Consider the following 21,603-nt stretch of genomic DNA (forward strand, 5'->3'; position numbering starts at 1 on the left):
CCCTGTTGCGGGGCCAAACCGCGTCACGCCCCCGGCGCCCACATATAAGCCGCCCGGGTTCCCCGAAATTCCTCAGGACGTGTCATGACCAGTTAACTGGGCCTGAAGGGTACGGGTGCTTCCCCCAAAACGCTTTGTTCCCTCTCCCCAGTCCTAGCCTGCAAGAGCAAGAGCGCCCCCTCCCTCTGGGGGTGAGGCTGGTGCGTGCTAGGGAGGGGCAAGGCGAGATTGGCGAGCAGAGAGGTGGCTAAGGCCTGAGCTGAGGAAGAAAGGCCTTGAATGGCAGCCTCAGGAGTTTAGCCTTCTGCTAGATGGGCAGGAGGTGGGTAGGGAGGCCAGAAGGAAGTTTAGTAAAGAGTGCTAGGGTCCAAGTGGGATTCTTGTTTGGAAAAGGACTCTGTAAACAGACAGCAGAGTCCTTTTCCAGATGAAGGGAACCCAACAGGACCAGGTGACCTTTCCAATGGTTATACCTGGGGACTCAACCCCTCACCTCTTCCCCGGGGAGCTCACCAACTCTTGGTTCAGTGCTGCTAAGTTTGTCACTAGTGAATCCCCACAGCACTACTTGCTTCAGAACTCCATATCATTACCCCAAACCTGGCTTCTTGTTTCCCTGTCTCAAACTGGAGCCAGGAACCTGCCAGTCACTTACAGCTTGTTTCCTGACCCAACCAGTATAGCATCAGCTTGGAATCTTAAATGTATAATCCCTGGAATCTGCCCATTTCTCTCCACCCTTCTTCCCCTCCCTTGGCTCAGGCCACTACCACTGTCTTCCACCTGATTACTGCAGCATCAACCTTGCTGGTTTCCCACCACCATCCAGACTCAGTCCCCACTTGCCTTTCTTCACCTGGCAGCAGAACAGTCATTCTGAAGTACAAGTTTAACCAGTCAGCTCCACCTGAGGAATCTTCCATAGCTGGCCATTACCCTGAGAATAGTTCCAGTCAAGCCCTCTATAACCACACTCCTAACCAGCTGCTTGCTTAAGCTCTTTCTGAGCTCAGTTCAATGCCCCTTCTGACAGGACACCTTCCCCATGACCTCTTCACTGCCCAGCTTGGTTAGCATCCCTTCTTAGGAACTTTATTGTACCCTCCTGTTTGCCTGCTTGTTGCCTATCTGAACCGGGAGCTTCTTGAGGGAATGGGTTGTGCCTAATAAATTCAGCACAATTTGAAACACTCAAGGGTGCTCAATAGATGTTTGATGAATGAGCAACTAATTGGATACGGCAATTAGGGAATGGAAATATGGGGCACAAGTTCAGGAAAGAGGACTGAGCCAAAGAGACACCTTTTGGGGTTGTTTTTTTTTTTTTTTTTTTTTTTTTATGGATGCTGGGGATGATCAAACCTAGGATCTCACTTGTGCTAGGCAAACTACCACTGAGCTATACCTCTGGTCCCTCAAAGAGACAGGTTTGAGAGTCCTCAGAAAGGACCCGAAATTGTTAATAGAGCCATGGGAAAAATATCACAAGCACAAATAAATCAAGCACGAAGGACAAATCACTTGCTTTTAAGGGGGAAAGAATTCTGTACTAGGTAGAATCAGAATTCTGACCTAAGTAACAAATCCAAACACATAAGCCTCAGAGAAGACAGGCCCGGGCTGATAAGGCAGCTCACTTCCACAAAGCCCTCCCAGGTGTGGCTTTCTCCACTCACTGCTCCGCAATCTCTAAGAGTGGCTTTTGTCCTCATGGCTCAGAATAGGGCTCCAGCTATCACATACATATTCCAGGTAGTGAGATGGAAGAAAGGACGAAGAACGGAAAGGTTCTGCACCAATTCTCTTTGAAGGAAATTTCCCAGAAGTTGTCATATGACACTTCCCCATCTACCTCATTACTTTGAACTTAATCACATGACCAGACCCAGTTGCAAAGAGACCGAACCGGAAATGCAACTTACATGAATGCCACCTACTAATGGTGGCCACATGCCCAACCAAAAATCCAGATTTGTATCACCGTAAGGAAAATATATATCCAGGGACAACTTACTGGCTCCAGTATCCAATGGGTGGATAAATCGAGGGAAAGAGCACTACTGTATGCCAGGCTCTGTGATACAGAGCCAGGAACCTGCTCTGTGCCTAGCACAGAGTCTCTCTTACCCCTACCCTAGCAGAGGCTATTATTATCCCTGAATCACAGAAGAGACTTGGAGAGTTAAGCAACTGGCCCAAGGACACCTAGTGAGCTCTGGCAGAGCTGCATTTGAAGCCCTGAACATCAGGCTGCTTGGGAAATCAGGACAGGGTGGATCCAAGGAGCTGTGGAGGGAATCTTTAGACAAAGAGGACTTGGGCCATAGCATCAGATGCCGACAGGCCAAGTGTCTGCTTGGATTTGGCAACAAGGATGCTGCTAGTAACCTTGGCAAGGGCATCGAGAAGTGGTGGGGGTGGAGGCCAATTGCAGAGGGAAGTGCCATCTAGTCTTTCTGAGAAGGTGGTAGTAAAGGGAGAGTGGGCAGATCTGCAGGGAGTGAGGGCCTGGAGGAGGGAGAAGAGGGGAACAAATCCAGAGATGGTATAGGGAGGAGGCGGCTTTTGCCAGGAGATCTCTGGGCTGGTAGAAGGCTGGATGCAGAGGAGGAGCCCTTTTCTGCTCATTCAGGAGGGAAGGGAGCAGGAGGTACAAAAGCAGATAGGGAGGAGAAGAAAGGGAGGGTGGAAGAAGGAGTTCCAGTCCTGTAAGATCTGCGTCATGGTTCTTGACTGGGGAAGAGGGCAGAAGGCCAAGGGTCCAAGGGAGAGGGGAGGGGCTGTCCAAATTGGTAGCCACTAGCCATGTGTGGTTATTTAGGTGAAATAAAAATAGCCAGATGAGGTGGCATTGGCCTATAATCTTAGCAACTCAGGAGACTGAGAAGGAGGATGAAAATTTGAGGCCAGCCTCAACAACTCAGTGAGACCCTATCTCAAAAATTTTAAAAATATCTTAAAAGGGCTGGGGATGGAGCTCAGTGGTAGAGCACTCCTGGATTTAATCCCCAGTATCACAAGAAAAAATAATAACAAAGTAAAGACTGCCCCCAGGGTTGCACTGGCCACATTTTAGGTGTTCAGTGACCATCTGGGGCCAGTGGCTACCATAGTGGACTCACTATGGTAGAATGTGTCCATCATTGCAGGAAGTCCCATATTGGATAGCAGGAGATCTCTGGGCTGTAGAAGGCTAGACCCAGCAAGATGGTGTGGATGCTTTGAGACTCTACCTGGCTGTGAGTCAGGACCTGGAGGGTCCACAGCAGGGCCCCTGGGGATCCTTCCACTTTGTTTACAGTCAAGGCCTTCCCTCCCTCTTTGGGGTTCCCTAGGTAGCCATCCCCTTCTTCATCCCCCATTTCATGAGGCCACTCCTGGGGTTTTCTACTTATCCCAGTGCTAGGCCTTTCACAGAAGCCGTGGGAGGAGCTTGTGGTGGGTTAGGAAGAGTTGCAGGGTTTGGGGCTGTGCCAGGATAGTGGCCCATGGACAGATGTGAGCTGACCCTGTTAGGCTCAGGACATGGGAGTCAGCTCACCACTACCCACTGGCAGACCCACAGGGGCTTCCATGATTGCTCAGCACAGCCTTGCATCCCACAGATGGGCACACTGAATTTCAGAGCGGTCTGGAAAGAAGGCAAAGACGGCAGAAATTCGTCCTCATTCCTTTTATTGTACTCCACCCCTCACTTTTCCCAGACCTTGTGTTCTGACAGAGCCAGGGAGGCCGTGGGAGCTGGAGTTGGCCGTGGGCAAGGAGCCCAGGATTCGGCTTAGGCTCCCATTCCAGCCTGAGGTAGCTGAGTAAGGATTTGTGGCTAGAAGGGATGTCCTAGCCTGACACACTAGGGAAGAAGCATTTCCCCATGGAGGTGACACAGCATGGATCATGTGTCTCTGCTTGAGGGTGTAGGTGTGTCAGATGGTTGTGTTTGCAGGGCCCCAAGCTGTTCAAACACAGGGCTGTGTGCATGTGGGTGGTGTGTACATGAGGGCCGTGTACATGTAGGTAGGTGTGCATGCACACGGGGGTGTGTGCGTGAATCACTGTGTGGCACGTGAACACACTACACACTTGCTGAGGGTATCTGAAACCCTGCTCAGTGTCCATACCTGCCAGTTGGTGCAGACCCCGTCCCAATCAAGAGCTCGGAGTCAAAAAATGCTAAGACAGCATTTCTTAAATGTAGGTCCCAAAATGTCCTTGATTCTTGCTATCAACACAGATCATTGTGGCCAGCATGGGGGTTTCTGGTTCAGGAAGTCTGGGGTGGACCCAGGCACCTGCATTGTCAATATTCTCCCCAGGAAATCTGAGGCCAGGCAGAAATAGGGCTGGAGCACACCTGTCTGACAGAACTTTCATCAGTGACAAGCACTGTCCAACATGGCAGTCACTGGCCACGTGTGTCTACCAAGCAGTCGAAATGTGACTCGTTCCATTGAGGAATTGAATTTTTTTATTTTATTGAATTTTAATTCATTTAAAGTTAAATAGTCACCTGTGGCTAGTGACTGCCATATTGGAGGACACAGATCTAGAGAAATTGAGGCAGAAAGATGGACAATGAGGGCCCCAAGAGATAAGCACAAAGCTGGGGTACCAATGTGTGAGGATCCCCAGGCTTTTTCGACCAGGAATGACTGAGACTGCAGTGGGGCTTTCTTGGGGTGGGGGGTACAGAGTTGGAGCCAGAGTCCTAAACTGCACAGGTCTATCCTAAGCTGCTGGTAAATGGTATCTGTTTGGCTAAGAGGGTAGGACACTGCATGGGAGACCCTTCTGCCCTTGGCTGGGACCCACCAGGGCCCCAGCCCAAGGCCAAGTGCTGCATCCAGTCAGGAGTCAAGGGCTCAGGGTCAGGAGGTCCTCATGTTCTCCTGCAGGCCCAAGGTGGAGCTGGTGGCTGCTGGGTCATGCTCGCCCTATATATGCATTGAGGGGATACAGGTCAGCCCCAGAAGTTGCTGCCCCCTAACCCCCACCCAGCACAGACACACAGGCCTGAGGTCTTTGAAGGGCCCAATTGAAGGAGTTCTCTTACCGCCTTTGGCCCCATGTCCTCAGCATACTTGAACTTCTTCTGCTTGTAGTAGTGCCTCTTGGGCAGGATGTGAAGTAGCAACAGATCACAGAGAACGGTGGCCTAAGGGCAGGGAGTGGCAAAAGGAACAAAGGAAACAGATACAGAACCTGGAGGAAGGTTCAGGACTTCCCACATCTCACTGCTGTCCTTGTCACTAAGGGCCCTGGCTGAATCCTGCATTCTAGACCTCAGTTTCCTGGTAGGGCACCTCGGGACCTTCAGGGAACCAAGAAAGCCCCATCCTACCTCTATCCTACCCCAGCTAGGCCTTGATGTCCTCAAATATACTGTGGGTGATATGGTGGACAGCTTGCTCAATAAGGATGGACAATTACAGTCAAGTTTGAGGATGAGGGACTTGCTACTGCTACTGAGATACAGAAGGGGGTGGGGGCAGACCCCAGCACAGTGACCCAGTGATCCCAACACTTACCACCCCGAAGATGCCAATCCCAGAGCCAATGGTGGTCATTGTAGGGATGATGTCAAACTTCCTGGCCTGGTGGTAGGGCCCAGGGCAAAGAAGGGTTAACTGTCAGAAGGCACTCAGCTGGAAAAGGCCAGGCTTGGGACAAGGGTCTTCCCGGCCCTCTCTTCTCAATCATGACATGTCCACTCTGCCTGGTGCCCAGGGATCTGATTCATCATGGGGAACCAGCTGCTGGTCAGTAGACCCAAGATTTTTTTGGTTTTGTTTCATTGTTTCTGGTGCTGTGAATGGAACCCAGGGCCTCACACATGCAGGGCAAGCACTCTACTTCTGAGCTACATTGCCAGCCCTCAGACCTGTGTTTGCCCTAGATTCTGCCCCCCTGAACCCAGGGACATTATGAGGGAGGCATGGTTACTGTCTGCCTGGACACCACCCATGCCCCACCTGTCATTAGAAATAGACCTGCTGAACAGATCCTGTCCTGTCCAACTTCTTATCATCCATAACTACAGATACCCAAAGGGCAAGATGTGTCTCAGTGGCCATCCCCTCATACAGGACACTCACCTTGCCATCCACTAGGATGTCAAAGCGAATCCCAAACACCTTGAAGAGGTGACGGCGGTTGGTCCCATTCTCTACGTAGTGCCTGGCAAACCTTGGGGAGGGGGCGAGGTAGCAAGAGAAGGTGATGGAAAATCGTCTTGGGTGTCAGAGCTTCAGGGACACCATAGTCCACAGAGGTCCATCTCCACAACATTTCACAAAGGGAGACTCACAAGCCACATTCTAGCAATGCCACACTCAGCCTCTGCCCTAACTCCTGCTGCCAGTGATTTCCCCAGGCCTCGAAGGGACTCAGACCAAAGGGCAGGGGACTCAGGCCTTCAAGATCTTGCTCCCTGGGCTGGGGTTGTGGCTCAGTGGTAGAGCACTTGCCTAGCGTGTGTGAGGCACTGGGTTCAATTCTCAGCACCATATATAAATAAATAAATAAAGGTCCATTGACAACTAAAAAAATATTTAAAAAAAGATCTTTTTCCCTGCTGGCTTCCTGGTTGGCCACCCCCACAGGATGGGAGCCATCCTCTGCTGCCCTCTGGGAACCCTTGTTCAGCCCCATGGGATTCTGGGAATAGAAAAGCCAGGAGGACCCTAAGGAAAGATGTGGTCCTGGCAGGCACCTGAAGTTGAAGCCTTCAGACAGTTTTTTCTCCCCATATAGCCCGTGGAACTCATAGATGGGTTTGCAGTGTCGTATGTGCCAGTCCAGGTCACAGTCCCAGTCGATGGTGATGCCGACCACCCCACCCTGTGAAGGAACGAACATAAGTGTTTAAGATCTGGAATTTCAGGACCAAGAAATTGTCTGTCTTAGAGCTGGTGCCTACATTTACTCCATGAAGAAACATTTTTTTAAATATTTTTCTTTTAGTTGTAGATGGACACAGTAACTTTATTTATTTATTTTTATGTGGTGCTGAGGATGGAACTCAGCGTCTCGCACATGCTAGGCGAGTGTTCTACCACTGAGCCACAACCCCGGCCCCTGAAGAAACATTTTTGACTGGAGAAAAGACAGTGGGGTGCTGCTTTGGGGTGAAGGTCCTGTCACCCTCTCTAGCGTCACCTCCTACTCATCACATTTCACACTCTAGCTTTCTGATCATTTCTAGAATATATCAAGTTCTTCCTACCTTAGGGCCTTTGCATATGCTATGCTTCCAGTTTTCCTTAAGGCTGGATTCTGCTCATCCTTTGGTCACTTGCCTGACAGCATCCCTGACCACCACACCAATATGTCCATTGTCATTCCTTCCTGCTGTACTCTTTGGGTTGGCTTTTGGAAACTTTGACACATTGTAATCATTTGTTTATTTCCTTTGATCATTATTAACCCCTCTCCTCCAAGACTATAAGGTCCAAGAGGATGGAGCTGCCTGGGCATTTGTCACTGACTTCTGAGTTTCCAGCACTCGTCATGAAATGGGAGGCAAGCAAATAGTTACGAATTAAAGTGAATTAAAGAGTGAATCTGTGGAAAGAGAAAACTTGAGAAAGTGAAGCTCTTCTGGGCCAGGCAAGGAATAAGCTGGGCAACAGGACAAGAGTCAGGAGGGACAGAGAAGAGGGGGCCGGGAGCTGAGCAATATGGCAGGAGGCTGCAACTGACAAATTTCCAATGGGGAGATTTTTAGGAATAAGGAAGAGTTTCATTCTATTTTGCTTTTGGTACAGGGGATTGAACCCAGGGGCCGTCCCCTACTGAGCTACACCCCAGCCCTTTTTATTTTTTTAACCTTGAGACAGGATCTTGCTAAGTTGCTGAAAGCTAGACTTGAACTTATGATTCTCCTGCCTGAGGGTCCATGGACATTGACTACAGGCAGCGCTTCAGCGCTGGCTCAAGTTCAGTTTTTAGGTCATTTGTGTTGCTTAAATATAAACTCCAGCCAGGCACGGCAGCGCATGCCTGTAACCCCAGCAGCTCAGCAGGCTGAGACAGAAGGCTCAAGAATTGAAAGCCAGCCTCAGCAACAGCCAGGCGCTAAGGAACTCAGGGAGATCCTGTCTCTAAATAAAATACAAAAGAGGGCTGGGGATGTGGCTCAGTGGTTGAGTGCCCCTGAGTTCAATCCCCAATACCAAAAAAAAAAAAAAAAAAATTGTAAACTCCAGTGGCCTGTGGGTGGAATCTGACCACGCCCATTGTTAGTGTAGTATCCGCTGTGCTTCTGCCCTACAGTAGCTGACCTGGTTAGCTGACCCAGAGGCCATGCAGCCTGCAAAACTGACAATATTTACTAAAGGGCTCTTGAAAGAAAAAGTTTGCCCGACCTCTGCTGAAGTCAAGCATGTCATGAGTGGGGTTCTATGGTTACATCACAGAAAATGGACAGATTTCCATTCCTAAATAGGCAACTGCAGGAATACTAAGGAGCACCTGAGAACAGGACGTAGGCTCACCAGGTGCCAGGCAGTGCTGAAGGGCTGGCCCAGGTTTGCACTCGAGACAACCCCAGGAGACTGGCACTATTAGAGTCCTCACGTGACAGGTGCTGAAACCCAGGCTCACTGAAGTTAAGACACTCATTGGAGATCACACCGCCTACTAAGGAGCAAAGCTGGGATTTGAACCCAGTCTCCCAGGTCCATGTCTATTATAAGAGACTGCTTCTCTCAGAATACCAGGGGACTGTGAGTATCACGGGACACAGATTTCTTAAAGTCATGGGCTATGGAATTCATTCTACTTTTTACCTAAAATTTTAAAAATAGCAGGACCCTGCAGGTATGGCTCTTTTAGAGTGCTTGCCTAGCATGCACAAGGCACTGGGATCCATTCCCTGAACCCTGCAGAATAAAATAATAGCAGGACATCAGCAAACATCCAGGTGATGTCTGCCCACATCTCTTTATTCTGGGCACCTCTTCTGAGCCGTGTCTAGGCCAAGCCCTGCTGAGGACACAGGCCTGATCATCAGGGGCCCAGTATTAGGGGACAGACTCATACATATACTGGGCCTATACCAGGGAGGATTAGGAAGATGAACTGACCCTGAAAAACCTTTACTCTGCCCTGAGCCAGTGCTCCCCTCTGCCTGGCACCCCCTGCCATACCTTGACAGCCAGCCTACTGAAATCCTGGCCGGACTCCTGCACTATGTAGCTGAGGTTGAATAAAGGGCACAGAGGGTGCAGCTTCTTGTCGTAGAGGCAGGTCTTCATGTAGCTGGCATTGACCTCCTCCACTAGGTTGTTCCTACGGGGGCAAAGGGCACTGGTAGCAGCCATGTGCCAGCTGGGAGGGTGGCCACCCTGCCCTGTAGCTCTGGAAACCCTCCAGGGCTTCAGAATGCCCCTTCTGCTAACCATCCCAGGAACCCCAACCCAGGCTTCCCCCTCTAGAACCAAAGCAGCCACAATGGAGGGGGACAGCTGAAAGCATCCCAAGAGCCCGAGGAGCCGCCTGAGCGCTGCCCACGTTTCCCACGCACCTCTTGACCTGGAAGCGTGGAAAGCTGATGCTGTTCTTGATGAAGAGGGTGAAGTTCTCGGCCTCTCGGAGAAGGGCAGGGCTGGGGGAGACTGCACTCACACACCGCCCCTCCCCAGGAGTGCCCCGCACGACCCCAGGGCTGGGGACGGAGGACACCCAGCTGCTCCCACAGCCTGGCATAGGTGGGGCGGGGCTGGGAGGGGGGGCTTTGGCCCGAGTCACATGGATGTGGTCAGGACAGGGTCAAAAGAATGCTGACCAAATCCATTCCAGATGCAGTTGCCCCTGCATCTGGGCTGGGACCCTGCCCCCAAGTCCCTGGAAAGACAGGGCATTGGTTACCTTGGGATGTTGTCATCCACCTCCACGGGGCACCAGCCAAAGATCTCACACGTCTGCACAGTGCTGTTGAAGGCCACACACTTGCCCGTGCGGATGCCTAGGGTGAGGGAGGAGCCCCTTGGTGCCCACTCCAAGCTACGGGTGTAGAGGAGGCCTCTCAGGTCCCTCCCACGGGAGCTCCCTGTGATGGGACACTGACAAAGAGGACTATGAGGACAGAAATAGGGCTGGGTCTGGGGCAGGCAGCCAGGCCAGGATGACAGGAGAGAGAGAGCAAGACATGGGCAGGGTGTGGAGAGAAGCGGGCTGGAGGGCACAGGCCCTGGAGAGGGGCCCACAGAGGTACTAAGAAGAGGCTGAGCTTACCTTGGGCCTTCCTCTTTGCCTTCCCTGGGGTACAGCCACTATTGTTCTTACACGTGCCCCCTTCGGGGTTCTGGGAGAAGAGAAAGCTGCTGGGCCTAGGCCTCTGGGGTATGGTCCTGAGAAGAACCCCTCCCATCCCTGGGGCCTTTGGCAGGCATGGGTGGACTCTCAGAATCTTGGGGGTGACCCGCGCTCACAGCCTCTTTCTCCCAGTCCCCACCACTCCGGGTCCATGCCCAGCTGCCTATCACTGATGTGAGCTGGCAAGGGGTGGAGAGGGTGTGGGGGAAAGGAGGTGGTACTCAGACATGGCATCCTGCTGGGCACAAAGCCAGGTGGAAGGCTTGGCACTGCCAATGGTGGATGGCTACTTTGTGTGACTCTATCTATGCCTGACATTCTACCATTGGGTGACTAAAGGAAGTCTGTCCCATGTCATCTCCAGTGCCCAAGGGGACTCCTCTTCCATGTTATTTTCCTTTGTGGGGGATCCAAGAAGGGGGCAAGCAGAAATCCTCACCTCTGCACAGTAGTTTTGAGCCTGCTGGGGGGTCATGATGAAATTGGTCATGACCACGAAGGAGTTGTCCCCCTGGAAATGAAGAACAGGGCTGGGATCTGGCACAATAGCTCCTAGAACCCAAACACGGCCCCTATATGCCCCTGGAGCCCAGCAGCCTCCACGCCCCATTATGTCACATGGGGTGATAGTACCAGGCTCATAGTTCAGGAAACTGAGGCCTAGGGAGAGGAAGGAGCTGGGCTGGTTCCATGAGAGGGACAGAGCCCACCAAGTCAGGCCCTGAGGGTGGAAGGTGTGGCCCCGAGGTGGCTCACCTGTGCTGGGAAGACGTAGTCGGCCTGGTCCCAGACCTGGAGTTTGCTCTGGAGCTCAGTCACGGCCAGGCCTTTGAGCTTCACAGACACACTGCTGATGAGGCCCCCTGAGGTCTGGTAGCCCTTCTCGTACACAAATACCCACCTGCAGGGACACAGGGGACTTATGGTCCTGGGCACAGCTGGGTGGGCCAAGGATGGCAGCAGCTCTGTGGGCTTCTCTCCTTTCTGGCACCTGCTGGATGTGTCATGGCTTTCTGTTTGCCCTCCCCAGATGCCTCTCTGATCCACTCTCTGCTTCAGAAGCTCTTGGACCGGAGGCAGAACAGCCCACCTGCCATCCCCTGCTGGCCCGAGCCTGAAGTTCCACCATCTTTTCAGAGCATCCCAGGGAGGAGACCTTCCAGATTCCAGGAGCAGGGTGTACCTGTGGGCCAGCCCTTGGGACCTCCAATCCTCTGTCCCAGAATGCCCCTCCTTTCCTGTGCTGTGCCTGACACAGCATGATGGCTCTGAGTCTGGCCACTGGTGTCCAGTGGCCTGGATTTGAACCCCAGCTCCACTCCTCATTGGCTGTGTGATTTGGGGTAAGCTATCCAGTCCTCCTGTGCCTCCCCTTCCTCCTCTGCAAAACGGGAATAATAATAGTGCTTGTAATTTGTGTTAGATGAGTCAATGCATAAAAAACACTGGGGACTGCTACAGAATAAAAGCTATATAGATATTATTATTATTATTATTATTATTATTTGTCGTTGTCGTCATCATCATCATCATCATCATCATCATCTCAGCCAGGCTGGGATCCCCTGGGAGGGGGAACAGTGGGCATGGGGACATGACCCTTTGAAGGACTTAAAGAATCCAGCCCCCTAGCCTCGCCCTTATGGCTCAGTCTGGAGGTCTCCTGGTTTTTTTGGGAGAGGTTCTGGCCTTCCATTCCCAAAATTGAGAACCACTGTCCCTTTGTGCTGACACTGTTAGTCTGAGAGGTTGGGTGAAGCTGACCTCCCTCCGAGCCCCAGGGGTGGGCACATGGCCAACACTCACCAATCAATATTTCATCTCCCTGGCAGCAGTGATGGATGGCATGTGACCAGGGGAGTATCAGCAATGAAGCCAGGATTCAGGGGGAGAATTATTGGGAAAGAAATACCCTCTCTGCCCGGGGACTAAGCAGGGTGGAAGCAAGATCAAAACCTCAAAGACATCTTGGCTGCTTCAAAGAAAGAGCAACCTTGAAAATGAAGCCACCTTTGAGGAAGGCTAAGACAGGAATTGAAAAGGGACAGATTCCTGACAATGTTGTTTTAGACCTGGATCCAGCAGGCCTGAAGCACACTTGGAAAAATCTACTTAAGGTCTGTTCAGTTGCATAAGCTGATCAGTTCCCTGCCTTTATGTAAACCAGGTTGAGTTTGGTTTCTGGATAATGCTTCTTTCCAGGAGTGAGGGTACTGTGTGGATGTGTGCATGCGTCTGAGAGAGACCCGTTAGAGTACGTAGCTGTGTACTTCCAAGAAAACCTGCATCCACCTGGAGGTAGATGTGTTATGTCTCCTCCGTCCCTCACCTGTCAAGCTCACCTCTGTCAAGCAAGCTCAGGCCCTCTACTCCCCCGTCCTGTTCCCCAGAGTTCAAGCCTGATGACAGAACCTCCAGGGCTCTCAGTTCCAGTGAGGCAGCTCACCAAGGTCCCTCCTGTCCCCACACAATGCACCCTTCCTTCTCCAAATCCCTCTCCCAGCCTGCATCAGCACCAAGCTTCTCCCCGACATCCCCCACTCCACTCCTGGCCAAGCCTAAGCGTGGTCACTGCTGCCCCCTGCAGGTCTCAGACTGCATCAGGTGAGGCATGACAAAGGCCCTCCAATAGCGTCCTGAGCCGGAACACTGCCTCCAGCAGCATCAGGAAGAAGGGACGTCACCCACCCACCCTCCTTCAGCCTTCCCCTAGGAAGGCCTCTGGCTCTGCACCCAAACTTGAAGGAGCTGTTGTGGAGGATGGGGGAGCTGCTCCCTATTTTAAGCCCTCCTGCAGGAAAGTCACTGGCTTCCCTCTGGGAGCCCCATCCCAACATCCCAACGGTATTTCTCTTTTTGCCCAATACCAGCTCCCCACATGGTAGATGGGGAAACTGAGGCCTGGGGAAGTGCCCCTCCCTAAATTCAGAGGCCAGGCAGGAGGCAGCTCCCGGGCTCTGCTTCCCTCCACTGAGCCACACTGGCACCAATGCGACTCCCGGGAGCCGGGCCAGGTTGCAAGATGCAACGAAAGCAGAGTTTCCTCTGTCTGCCCCTAGGGCTGCTGGTCTTGAGGGTCAAAAGAAAAAGTCAACTCTGGCATTAATGACCTCAGTTCTGGTAATAATAGAATGACCATGGCGCCAGCCCTGCCCCTCCACAACCATGCCTTGACCTGGCCTATGGTCACCACCCTGAGAAGGCCACCAAGGAGGTCTGAAACCAAAGACACTGGCACCTTCAGAAGTTCCTTCCCTTCCAGAAATAATCTTTTCCAATTTTTCCACCTCTCTGGGGGCTCTCTTCTCCAGCTTTTCTTTTGGTAGAAGAGGAAATGGCGATTGACTCGGATTCCCATAGAAACCCTGCCTTTTATCAGCTGTGTTGCTTCAGCCTACAGACTAAACTTCTCTGAGTCCTGATTTTCTCCATAAAACAGAGGTGATGGCACTACCTCAAAGATGCTGTTCATTCAACAAATATTTAGCGAAGCCATGTACTCAGTCCTGGGGTGGGCCCCTGAAGCAAAGGCATGTAGGTAATTGGGGGAAGTTTCTGTGAGTTCTCATTAAGGAAATGAGCTTTGGGTCTGGCACAGCAGAGACTCATTAAAACTAAAATCTCAGACTGGGAGTATAGCTCAGTGGTAGGGTGCTTACCTTACATGCTAATGTGTGAGGCACTGGGTTCGATCCTCAGCACCACATATAAATAAATAAAGATCTATTAACAACTAATAAAATATTTTTAAAAAACTAAAATCTCTTATTCCCACTGTCTCTGGTCCTCCTTCACTCGTTTCCTTTCCCTGTGCAGCCATACTCTTTCCCTGGCTTCCATTCTCAGTTGTGGGAGAGCCCTGTGTGAGCTGTCAAAGACACGTGACACCTGGAATTTTGTTGTCCCCAGATTCCTGTCTCCAGATCTCTGCTCACCCCAAGATTCAGTTCTGCACATCCATTTAGTCGTTCAACAAACATTTATGTTTCGAGTCCATATCGTGCGCCAAGTACTGTCTAGGCAAAAATAGGCAAGTGAACAAAATAAAAATCGTATACTCAAGAAGCCTATGTACAAGTCAAGGCTCCAGTCGATTGGTGACTCCCCTCCCCAGACATCTCACAGGTACCTCACCTGCAACTGGACCCTTTGCAAAACAGTCCTTCAGTGACTCTAAAAGTTACACACCGATTCCATTTGACACAATCCCACTAGTAGGTACCTACCCAGGAGAAATAAAAACATATATCCAGCCTGTCACAAGGGCTCACACCTGTAATCCCATAGACTGGAGAGGCTGAGATAGGAGGATCGTAAGTTTGAGGCTAGCCTCAGCAACTTAGTGAGACCTGTCTCAAAATAAAAGATAAAAGGGCTGGGGGTTTGGTTCAGTGGTAAAGTGTCCCTGGATTCAATCCCCAGTACCCCCCCCAAAAAAAATCCATGTTAACACTAATACCCAAATATTTAGGACAGCATTTTTCTTTTTTCTTTTTTAAACAGAGAGGGAGAGAGATAGAGAATTTTAATATTTATTTATTTATTTTTAGTTTTCGGCGGACACAACATCTTTGTTTGTATGTGGTGCTGAGGATCGAACCCGGGCTGCACGCATGCCAGGCGAGCGCACTACCGCTTGAGCCACATCCCCAGCCCGTAGGACAGCATTTTTCATAAGAGCCAAGAAATTGAAAGAATTCAAATATCTGTCCCCAGATGAGTGGTTAAACAAAACGTGATATCTCCAATGGAATATTATTTAGCCATAAAAAGGAATGCAGCAGAGGCACAAATTACAACCGACATGGATGAACCTTGAAAATATTATGGTAAGAGAAAGAAACCAGACGTAAAAGGGCATGTGTCATGATTCTATTTATGCGAAATGCCCAGAATAGGCAAAGCTGGCTGTGAGAAAGGGAAAAGGGGGGTGATTACTAAAGGAGTATAGAATTTCTTTTTGGAGGAATGAAATGTTAGAGAAATTATAGTGGTGCTGGAGGCACAACTTCATGAATATTTAAAACCACAGAATTGTATTTCTTAAAGGGATGAAGCGAGGATGTAGCTCAGTGGTGGATTGTGTGCTTAGTACATGCAAGGACCTGGGTTCGATTCCCAGCACCTAAAATTAATTAATTAATTTAAAGGGGAATATTATGGTATATGAAATCAATCCAAATGCAAAGTACTAGCTACAAAGTACTAACCACAAAAATTCAATTGGCCCAGCCAGGCACAGTGGCCCATGCCTGAAATCCTAGCGACTTGAGAGGCTGAGGCAGGAGGATAGAGAATTGGAAGCCAGCCTCAGTGATTTAGCAAGACCCTGTCTACTGGGGAGTCTTAGCTCAGTGGTTAAGTATCCCTGGGTTCAATCCCTGAGACCAAAAATAAATAAATAAAAATTCAACTGGCCCAACCTGAACTATTTACCCCACAGAAGAGCCTGAACCAAGTGTGGGCACACAACCAGGCCCCTCCAATCAGGACATTCCATTTTCTTGACCACAATGATCAGTTCTTGGAGGGGCACATGTCCCAACCCCCTCCCCCCTAAGAGTTGGACCTGGGACTTTTGCCCGAACCCTGAAGGAAGGAGATGCTCTTGCACCTTGGGAGTAGCTAACCTGTGGGGATGTCAGCGTGGATCTGCCGTTTTGCCACCATGAGGATAGAGAGCCTGCCTGATGCCTCCATGGTGCCTGAGCACGGTGCCTCCTCAGAAGAAAGCAGCGCCAGATCCTGGATAGCATCATTTGAGAACCAAAATTGGACCAAACTGGATTCCTCATTTCCCCCATAGAATTTACCCCTCTGTGTTCTTGTCATAGAGGGTCCATCCAGGCCTGAAGTCCCAAATGATCTTTCAATTATATTATATAAATAATATATCAATTATATATTATTTATATAATTTATATAATACCCCACCCTTGCCAGACACTATCCCAGTGGCTCGGGAGGCTGAGACAGGAGGATCACAGATTCAAAGCCAGCCTCAGCAAAAAGCGAGGTGCTTAGTGAGACCCTGTCTCTAAATAAAATACAAAATAGGACTGGGGATGTGGCTCAGCGGTCGAGTGTCCCTGAGTTCAATCCCCTGTACCCACCCCCCCCAAAAAAAAAACCCAAATCATCGTGCCTTCTATACCAGTTTGAGTTTATTTTGTGAGAACTAAAGTAGTTCTGGCAAACCTATCCTCAGCTCTTCTCTTTCCCTCTGCCCCCACTGTGTCCTGCCTCAGGCCCCTGGCAAAGCACTCAGAATGGAGAAGATGCTGCAGAAATAGCCCCTGTGTGACTCCTTGTGACCATAATTTGTATCTGTCCTTCTCTCAGTTTTGTACACTCTGTGATCCACTTTGTGATCTCTAAACACCTGTTTTTTGTTTTGTTTTGTCTTGCTTTGTTTTTATGGTGCTAGGGATGGAACCCAGGTGTGCTTAACCAGTGAGCCACATCCCCACCCTTTTTAAATTTTTATTTGAGACAGAGTCTCACTAAGTTGCTTAGGGCCTCGCTAAGTTGTTGAGGCTGGCTTTGAACTCATGATCCTCCTGCCTCAAGCTCCCAAGCCATTGGGATTACAGGTGTGCCCCACCATGCTCGGCTGACCACTTGATTTTAAGAGCTCTGCATAGAGGTACAAGGGACAAGTGAGGACTCTAGTGAGAAGAGGCCCAGAGGGGCCAGAAAGAGAGCCAAGACCAACTCTGCCCAGCCTACAGCCGCAGGCCTTTTGTCCATGGCTGGGGGAGGCCTCTTAGGAACCCCTCCCCAAGAGGGGGAGATCCTCTTGGGGACCCTCCTGTGTACCTCAGCCAGCATCCTTCTCCTCCTCCAGCCAGACCTCCCTAGACAGGAATGTCCCAGCATGCCCCTAGGACATACCTGCATAGTAACGATACCATATACCTCCAGTGACAGAAATTTCATCTCTCAGAAAACAGCAGTATCTGTGAGACCACCTTACTGTAAGCCAAAAGAGGCCCAGCCTTCCAGACCCTGAAGCCCACTGGTCCCCTCCACCTGCTTGGACCTCCTAGAAGAGCATGCCCAGTGGAGACCTGTGGACCTGTTCCAGTTCTCAGCTGCTCAGCTTCTCTGCCTCTGCCTCAGTAACTCTATCCCTAAGGTTCAGGGTCTCCTGCATCTGAGTTGTGCTCCAATGTTTGTCCCCTGTTCAGCTCCGTCTGTGCCTACCCACCCCCCTCCCATGCTTTGCCACCCCTGGGACCTGGGGATCTGAGTCTCCTCCCGTGTTCTCTCCGTCTGTCCTGCAGTGCTCATGGGACCACGCACTCAGACAGAAAGGGAGGGTGCTCAAGCCAAAGCTCATCATCCTCAGTTAAGAGAGAGTCGTCCCCTCCAGCTCCTGCCCATGGGACAGTTGGGAAACTGAGGCCTGAGATGCCAAGACTAAGTCTAGGCTGCATCAGGGCTTCTGTCTGCGGCTGGGACCTCCTGGATGCGAGGGTCAGTGCAGCACTGGGAGGTGGCCAGATGAGGGCGACAGAGACAGCAGGAGCCGCAGCCCAAGCGAAGCAGAGCTGAGGCGTGGTCTTGGGGGCAAGGCAGGAATGGAGGGCAATCTCGGGTGTTTCAGTGCCCCTCTCTTGGGTGCTTCCTTTCCAGGATATTTGACTGTCTTTAGAGCCATGCACCTGGTTCAGATCCTGGTTAGCCTCTTTCTAGCTGAGGGCCAGCTAGATCCCTGTGCTGGTGAGCCCCACGGACACTGAGAAGGACCATGTTTATTTGAAAACTGAATAGACTGTCCTGAGAGGGAAGATAGCAAAGGAAGGAAGTAGTGAGATCCTCATCACTGAAAAGTATCTGTTCAAGCTTGGATGGCAGCTGGGGCACACCCTGCAGCAGGTACATATACTGTCCCTCAAACTTTGACAATCTGTGCCTAACCCACAAGAGGAACCTGGTGCTGCTTACAGGGCCTGATCTGAAAACAGAATGGGGAGCCCTCGGGCCAGAGTGAGGGTGACCTTCCCCCAGCCTTTTCTGGTGAATGTCAGGCTGGACTTTGGGGAGTGATTTCTCTTCCCTGGAGGGTCAGGAGTGAAGCTGACAGTGGGCTTGTAGATCTGTCCGTGCCTGGTGCTCTGCCATCAGTACCCATTAGAAAGTTCTGCAGCGGCCTTGTGATGCTGGGAAAGAAGGGCAAGCAGAAGCCCGGGTTGGGGGGGGAGGTCTAAGTCCTAAGCTTGGCCTTGCTACTGACTTGCAGTGTGACCTGGAAACCCCTCGGCTCTTCTCTGGTCCTCACTTTCCCTTGCAAGCTCAACCAATATCGAAGATGTCAAATTGGTTTGTGAACAAGAGGGAGGCAGAGGCCAAAAGACACCAGGGGGTCCTGGCCTCAGCCCCATCTGATCAGGTCTGAGACTATTTGGGATGCCCGAAGTTTTGGGGGGACCAGAACTATGTGACCACTGTTTGGGCCTCCGGTCAACCCACCCTGGGCCCCACTTGGCAGTATAGAGCCACAACAAAAATGAAGGATGGGTAGATCCCTCAGAATCACACATCACAGTCAGGCTAGGGCTTCTGGGTCCCCAGGTCCCCAGCAGGAGGTACCTCCTTCAGGGTTCCAGGGGCTCTAGGAACCCCCTGCAGTCATGTGAGTGGATATGATATACCATACACAGGGGACAAGCATCAGTCAGACTCAGACACAGCCAGGGCACATACCCATGGGCACCCACCCAGATACTTGGAACATGGACACGGACACAGAGCTCTGGGTAGGACACGTGCATCTACATGACACAGGCATATGTGCCCCTGCGGCACACATGTGCAAGCTCCTGCCAGACCTGTCTTAACTTCTAGGACAGCCAGACTGACTTTAGGAAAATGGCCTCTGCATGGTGCCCAGCCCAGTCAGATGACAGAAGGAATCCCACCTGGCCCCACCCTGTACCCTTGGCTCAGTAGGACAAGTCCAGAGATGCCCAGAAAGGAGCTGAGCTGTCATCCCATCCCCGGGAGCAGAGCTGACCTCCACCATTCAGATACCAGGTGTTCAGAATTTGAGGGTTTCTCTGCTCCCAGGGCCTCAGATATCTTAGGATAACCCTAATTTAGACAGGGAAGGTGGGAGCAGAGCCTGTCCATCTCTGGCCTGTGAAAGAGGATATGGCCTCCGTCTCAGTAGTAGTGTCTGGTTTGGTGGGAGGTCAGAGGTAGAAGAAGCCCTGGCCGTGAAAGCCACTCACCACTTGAAGGAACTCAAATCCGAGTCAGTTCCTCAGAACCTCCATGTGCCCCAGGCAGGGTGACCCCTCTTGCCCCAGCATCCCCATCCTGACAGTGAGTTAGCAACGTTTTCCCTCTAACTAAACGGCAAAGCGGCTGACCAGGAGGGCTTCCGGATGGATGGAGAGAAAGAGGGCTCCTTGGCATCAAGGAGAGCATCCCAGATCTGGGAGGACAGAGCCAGGCTGGGGGCTTCTGCGTGAAGGTGGTGGTGAGGGGTCCCAGACTCACCCAACGACGTAGATAAAAACCACAAGCTGGATCAGCCGGAAGACAATGCCCACCTTCTTGTTGCGCACCAGCACCATTCGGGGGGTGTCATACTCGAAGAAAAAGGCAGCCAGCTTATCCTGCAGCCTCCGTGCCATGGTGGGCCAGGTTGGGGTTCAGGACTGAGCCCCCTGCACACCTTTGCTGTTAGGACACCCACGTCTACAGCGGCAGAGCTCCTGAGGGCTTCTCACCCCCTTAGAGAGAGCAGAGCAGGGTAGGTGAGGCCAGAGGTCAGGAGTCAGAGGTCAGCTGGAGAGATGCATGGGTTGAGAGGGAGAATCCTTGGGTGCTCAGAACAACTCTGGGCCCCTGGCAGGCAATGGACTGCAGGCCAGCAGTGCCCGTGACAAATAAATTCCCAAAGATAGACAGAGGCGGGGCTGATGGGGCCACCCAGGCCCAGCCCCACAGCCCCTCATGGCTCCGCCTGGGCCCTGCTGGGCCTCCGGAAACAGAAGCTGTTGGCCGGAAACCACCAGCCACCAGTCACACAGGAGCAGAGATAAATCTATCACTTCCCCCAACCTACCCCCAGAACCTGTCAGGACAGAGCTGGAGGATCTGGCCAGACCCTGGGGGGAAGCTGGGGTGGGGTCAGACTAGAACACCCTCAAAGTCAGAGACCATCCGCAGCCCCACACAATGTCACCTGCACACTACCCCTAGGAGGGCAACTCGGTCACTGGGGCCTATGGGGAGAAGCAGAGAGCACTTCAGTTCCCGCTGCCTGACACTTGCTGAGCCTGCCTGCCCTGTCGTAATGCACCACCTGCTACCACCTGTCCCTGTGCTGAGCCTGCACTGTGCCCAACCAGCTTCAGCTTTAGGCTGGTACCTCCCCTCACCACCTTCCCCTTTCTTTCTGTCCTGCCCTGGCCATACCTCCTGACCTCTCCACACCCCAATTCGTGACCAGCAGATGGAGAGAGAGGGAGGCAGATGCCCAGACAAAGCAAGGACCACCCTTGGTCACACATTGCCATGGGGCCTGAAGTCCCAGCAGACATCCTCAGACATCCCTGGGTCTGCCACTTATTGGCAGTGGGGATCAGGAGCGTGGCCTCGCCTCTCTGAGCCTGCTTCCTCATCTGTAGAGGGAGTGATGATAATGGTACTTGTCTCAGAGGTTGAGACCCATCCCTGGGGGATGGGTCCTGACAACACTGAGGACAGAGGTCTTGAGGACACTGTTGAGTTTGGAGTCTGGCCCTTCTGCAGCCTCTCCCCTCCCCAACAGTAATTCTGGCACTGAATCTGGGGCCCCAGACCCCAGAGCTGGAGACTTCCTTACCCCATGCCTAATTTTGCAAATGATGCTCAGAGGGGAGAGATAAGTGTCCTAAGCTCTCCATGGGCAGTATTGGAGGTTCAAGCTTGAAGCAGGGGCCTCCCAGCCAGCCCTTACCTCAAGAACTCTGTCCAGGATGCCCCCACCCCCCACCCCACAGGGCTGATAAGGAATCTTCTTCCTGGCAGGCCACTAGCTGGGGAATTGCTCTGGGCGGGGAGCCAGGCCCTGGGGCTGGGAATCCTGGCTGCCCCCAGAACCAGCATGAGCAGGGTTGCTTTCTGGACAGCAAGAGGCTCCCAAAGAAGGCAAGCCCACAGCTCAGGCCCATCCCTCCTCGTGAAGGAGAATAGCCTCACCACATGCAGAGCTGTTGCCGATCCAGTGGGGATAGAGAGCTCAGGGCTCAACTGTTCGTCGCCACCTTCAAGGGGAGTTGGCAAGAACCACAT

General features: G+C 51.8%; 1 protein-coding gene across 3 annotated transcripts; it reads right to left on the reverse strand.

Moving 5' to 3' along the window:
• Nucleotides 1-3,658: 3,658 nt before the first annotated feature.
• Nucleotides 3,659-20,283, reverse strand: P2rx1 (purinergic receptor P2X 1). 3 transcript variants are annotated; one of them, XM_046447057.2, is made up of 13 exons: nt 19,822-20,283; nt 11,498-11,695; nt 11,071-11,215; nt 10,754-10,825; nt 10,234-10,303; nt 9,868-9,964; nt 9,524-9,604; nt 9,147-9,288; nt 6,710-6,837; nt 6,093-6,183; nt 5,526-5,591; nt 5,051-5,152; nt 3,659-4,931 (listed from the first exon to the last, which is right to left on the reverse strand). In XM_046447057.2, exons 1-13 carry the CDS (start codon nt 19,956-19,958, stop codon nt 4,866-4,868), a joined length of 1,395 nt encoding a protein of 464 aa, XP_046303013.1. In that variant the 5' UTR covers nt 19,959-20,283; the 3' UTR covers nt 3,659-4,865. The 3 variants fall into 3 exon arrangements, with proteins under 3 accessions (XP_046303013.1, XP_058436089.1, XP_046303014.1); XM_058580106.1 differs by lacking the exon at nt 11,498-11,695 and having other exon boundaries at nt 19,875-20,277; XM_046447058.2 differs by lacking the exon at nt 11,498-11,695 and having other exon boundaries at nt 19,822-20,277.
• Between the last annotated feature and the right edge of the window lie 1,320 nt (nt 20,284-21,603).

The sequence above is a fragment of the Marmota monax genome, unplaced genomic scaffold, assembly GCF_021218885.2.
Source record: "Marmota monax isolate L192 unplaced genomic scaffold, Marmota_monax_Labrador192_F-V1.1 WCK01_AAM20220418_F8-fsc00472, whole genome shotgun sequence".
NCBI lineage: Eukaryota > Metazoa > Chordata > Mammalia > Rodentia > Sciuridae > Marmota > Marmota monax.

Excerpts from the sequence above, each read along its gene's own strand:
- P2rx1 (XM_046447057.2), bottom strand. The coding sequence starts at position 19,958 with ATGGCACGGAGGCTGCAGGATAAGCTGGCTGCCTTTTTCTTCGAGTAT. Across the intron at positions 11,216-11,497 it reads TCCCAAGGGCTGGCCCACAG|GTGGGTATTTGTGTACGAGA; the intron begins GTACACCCTGCT and ends GTGTCCCTGCAG. Across the intron at positions 9,605-9,867 it reads GTGGATGACAACATCCCAAG|CCCTGCCCTTCTCCGAGAGG; the intron begins GTAACCAATGCC and ends AGTCTCCCCCAG.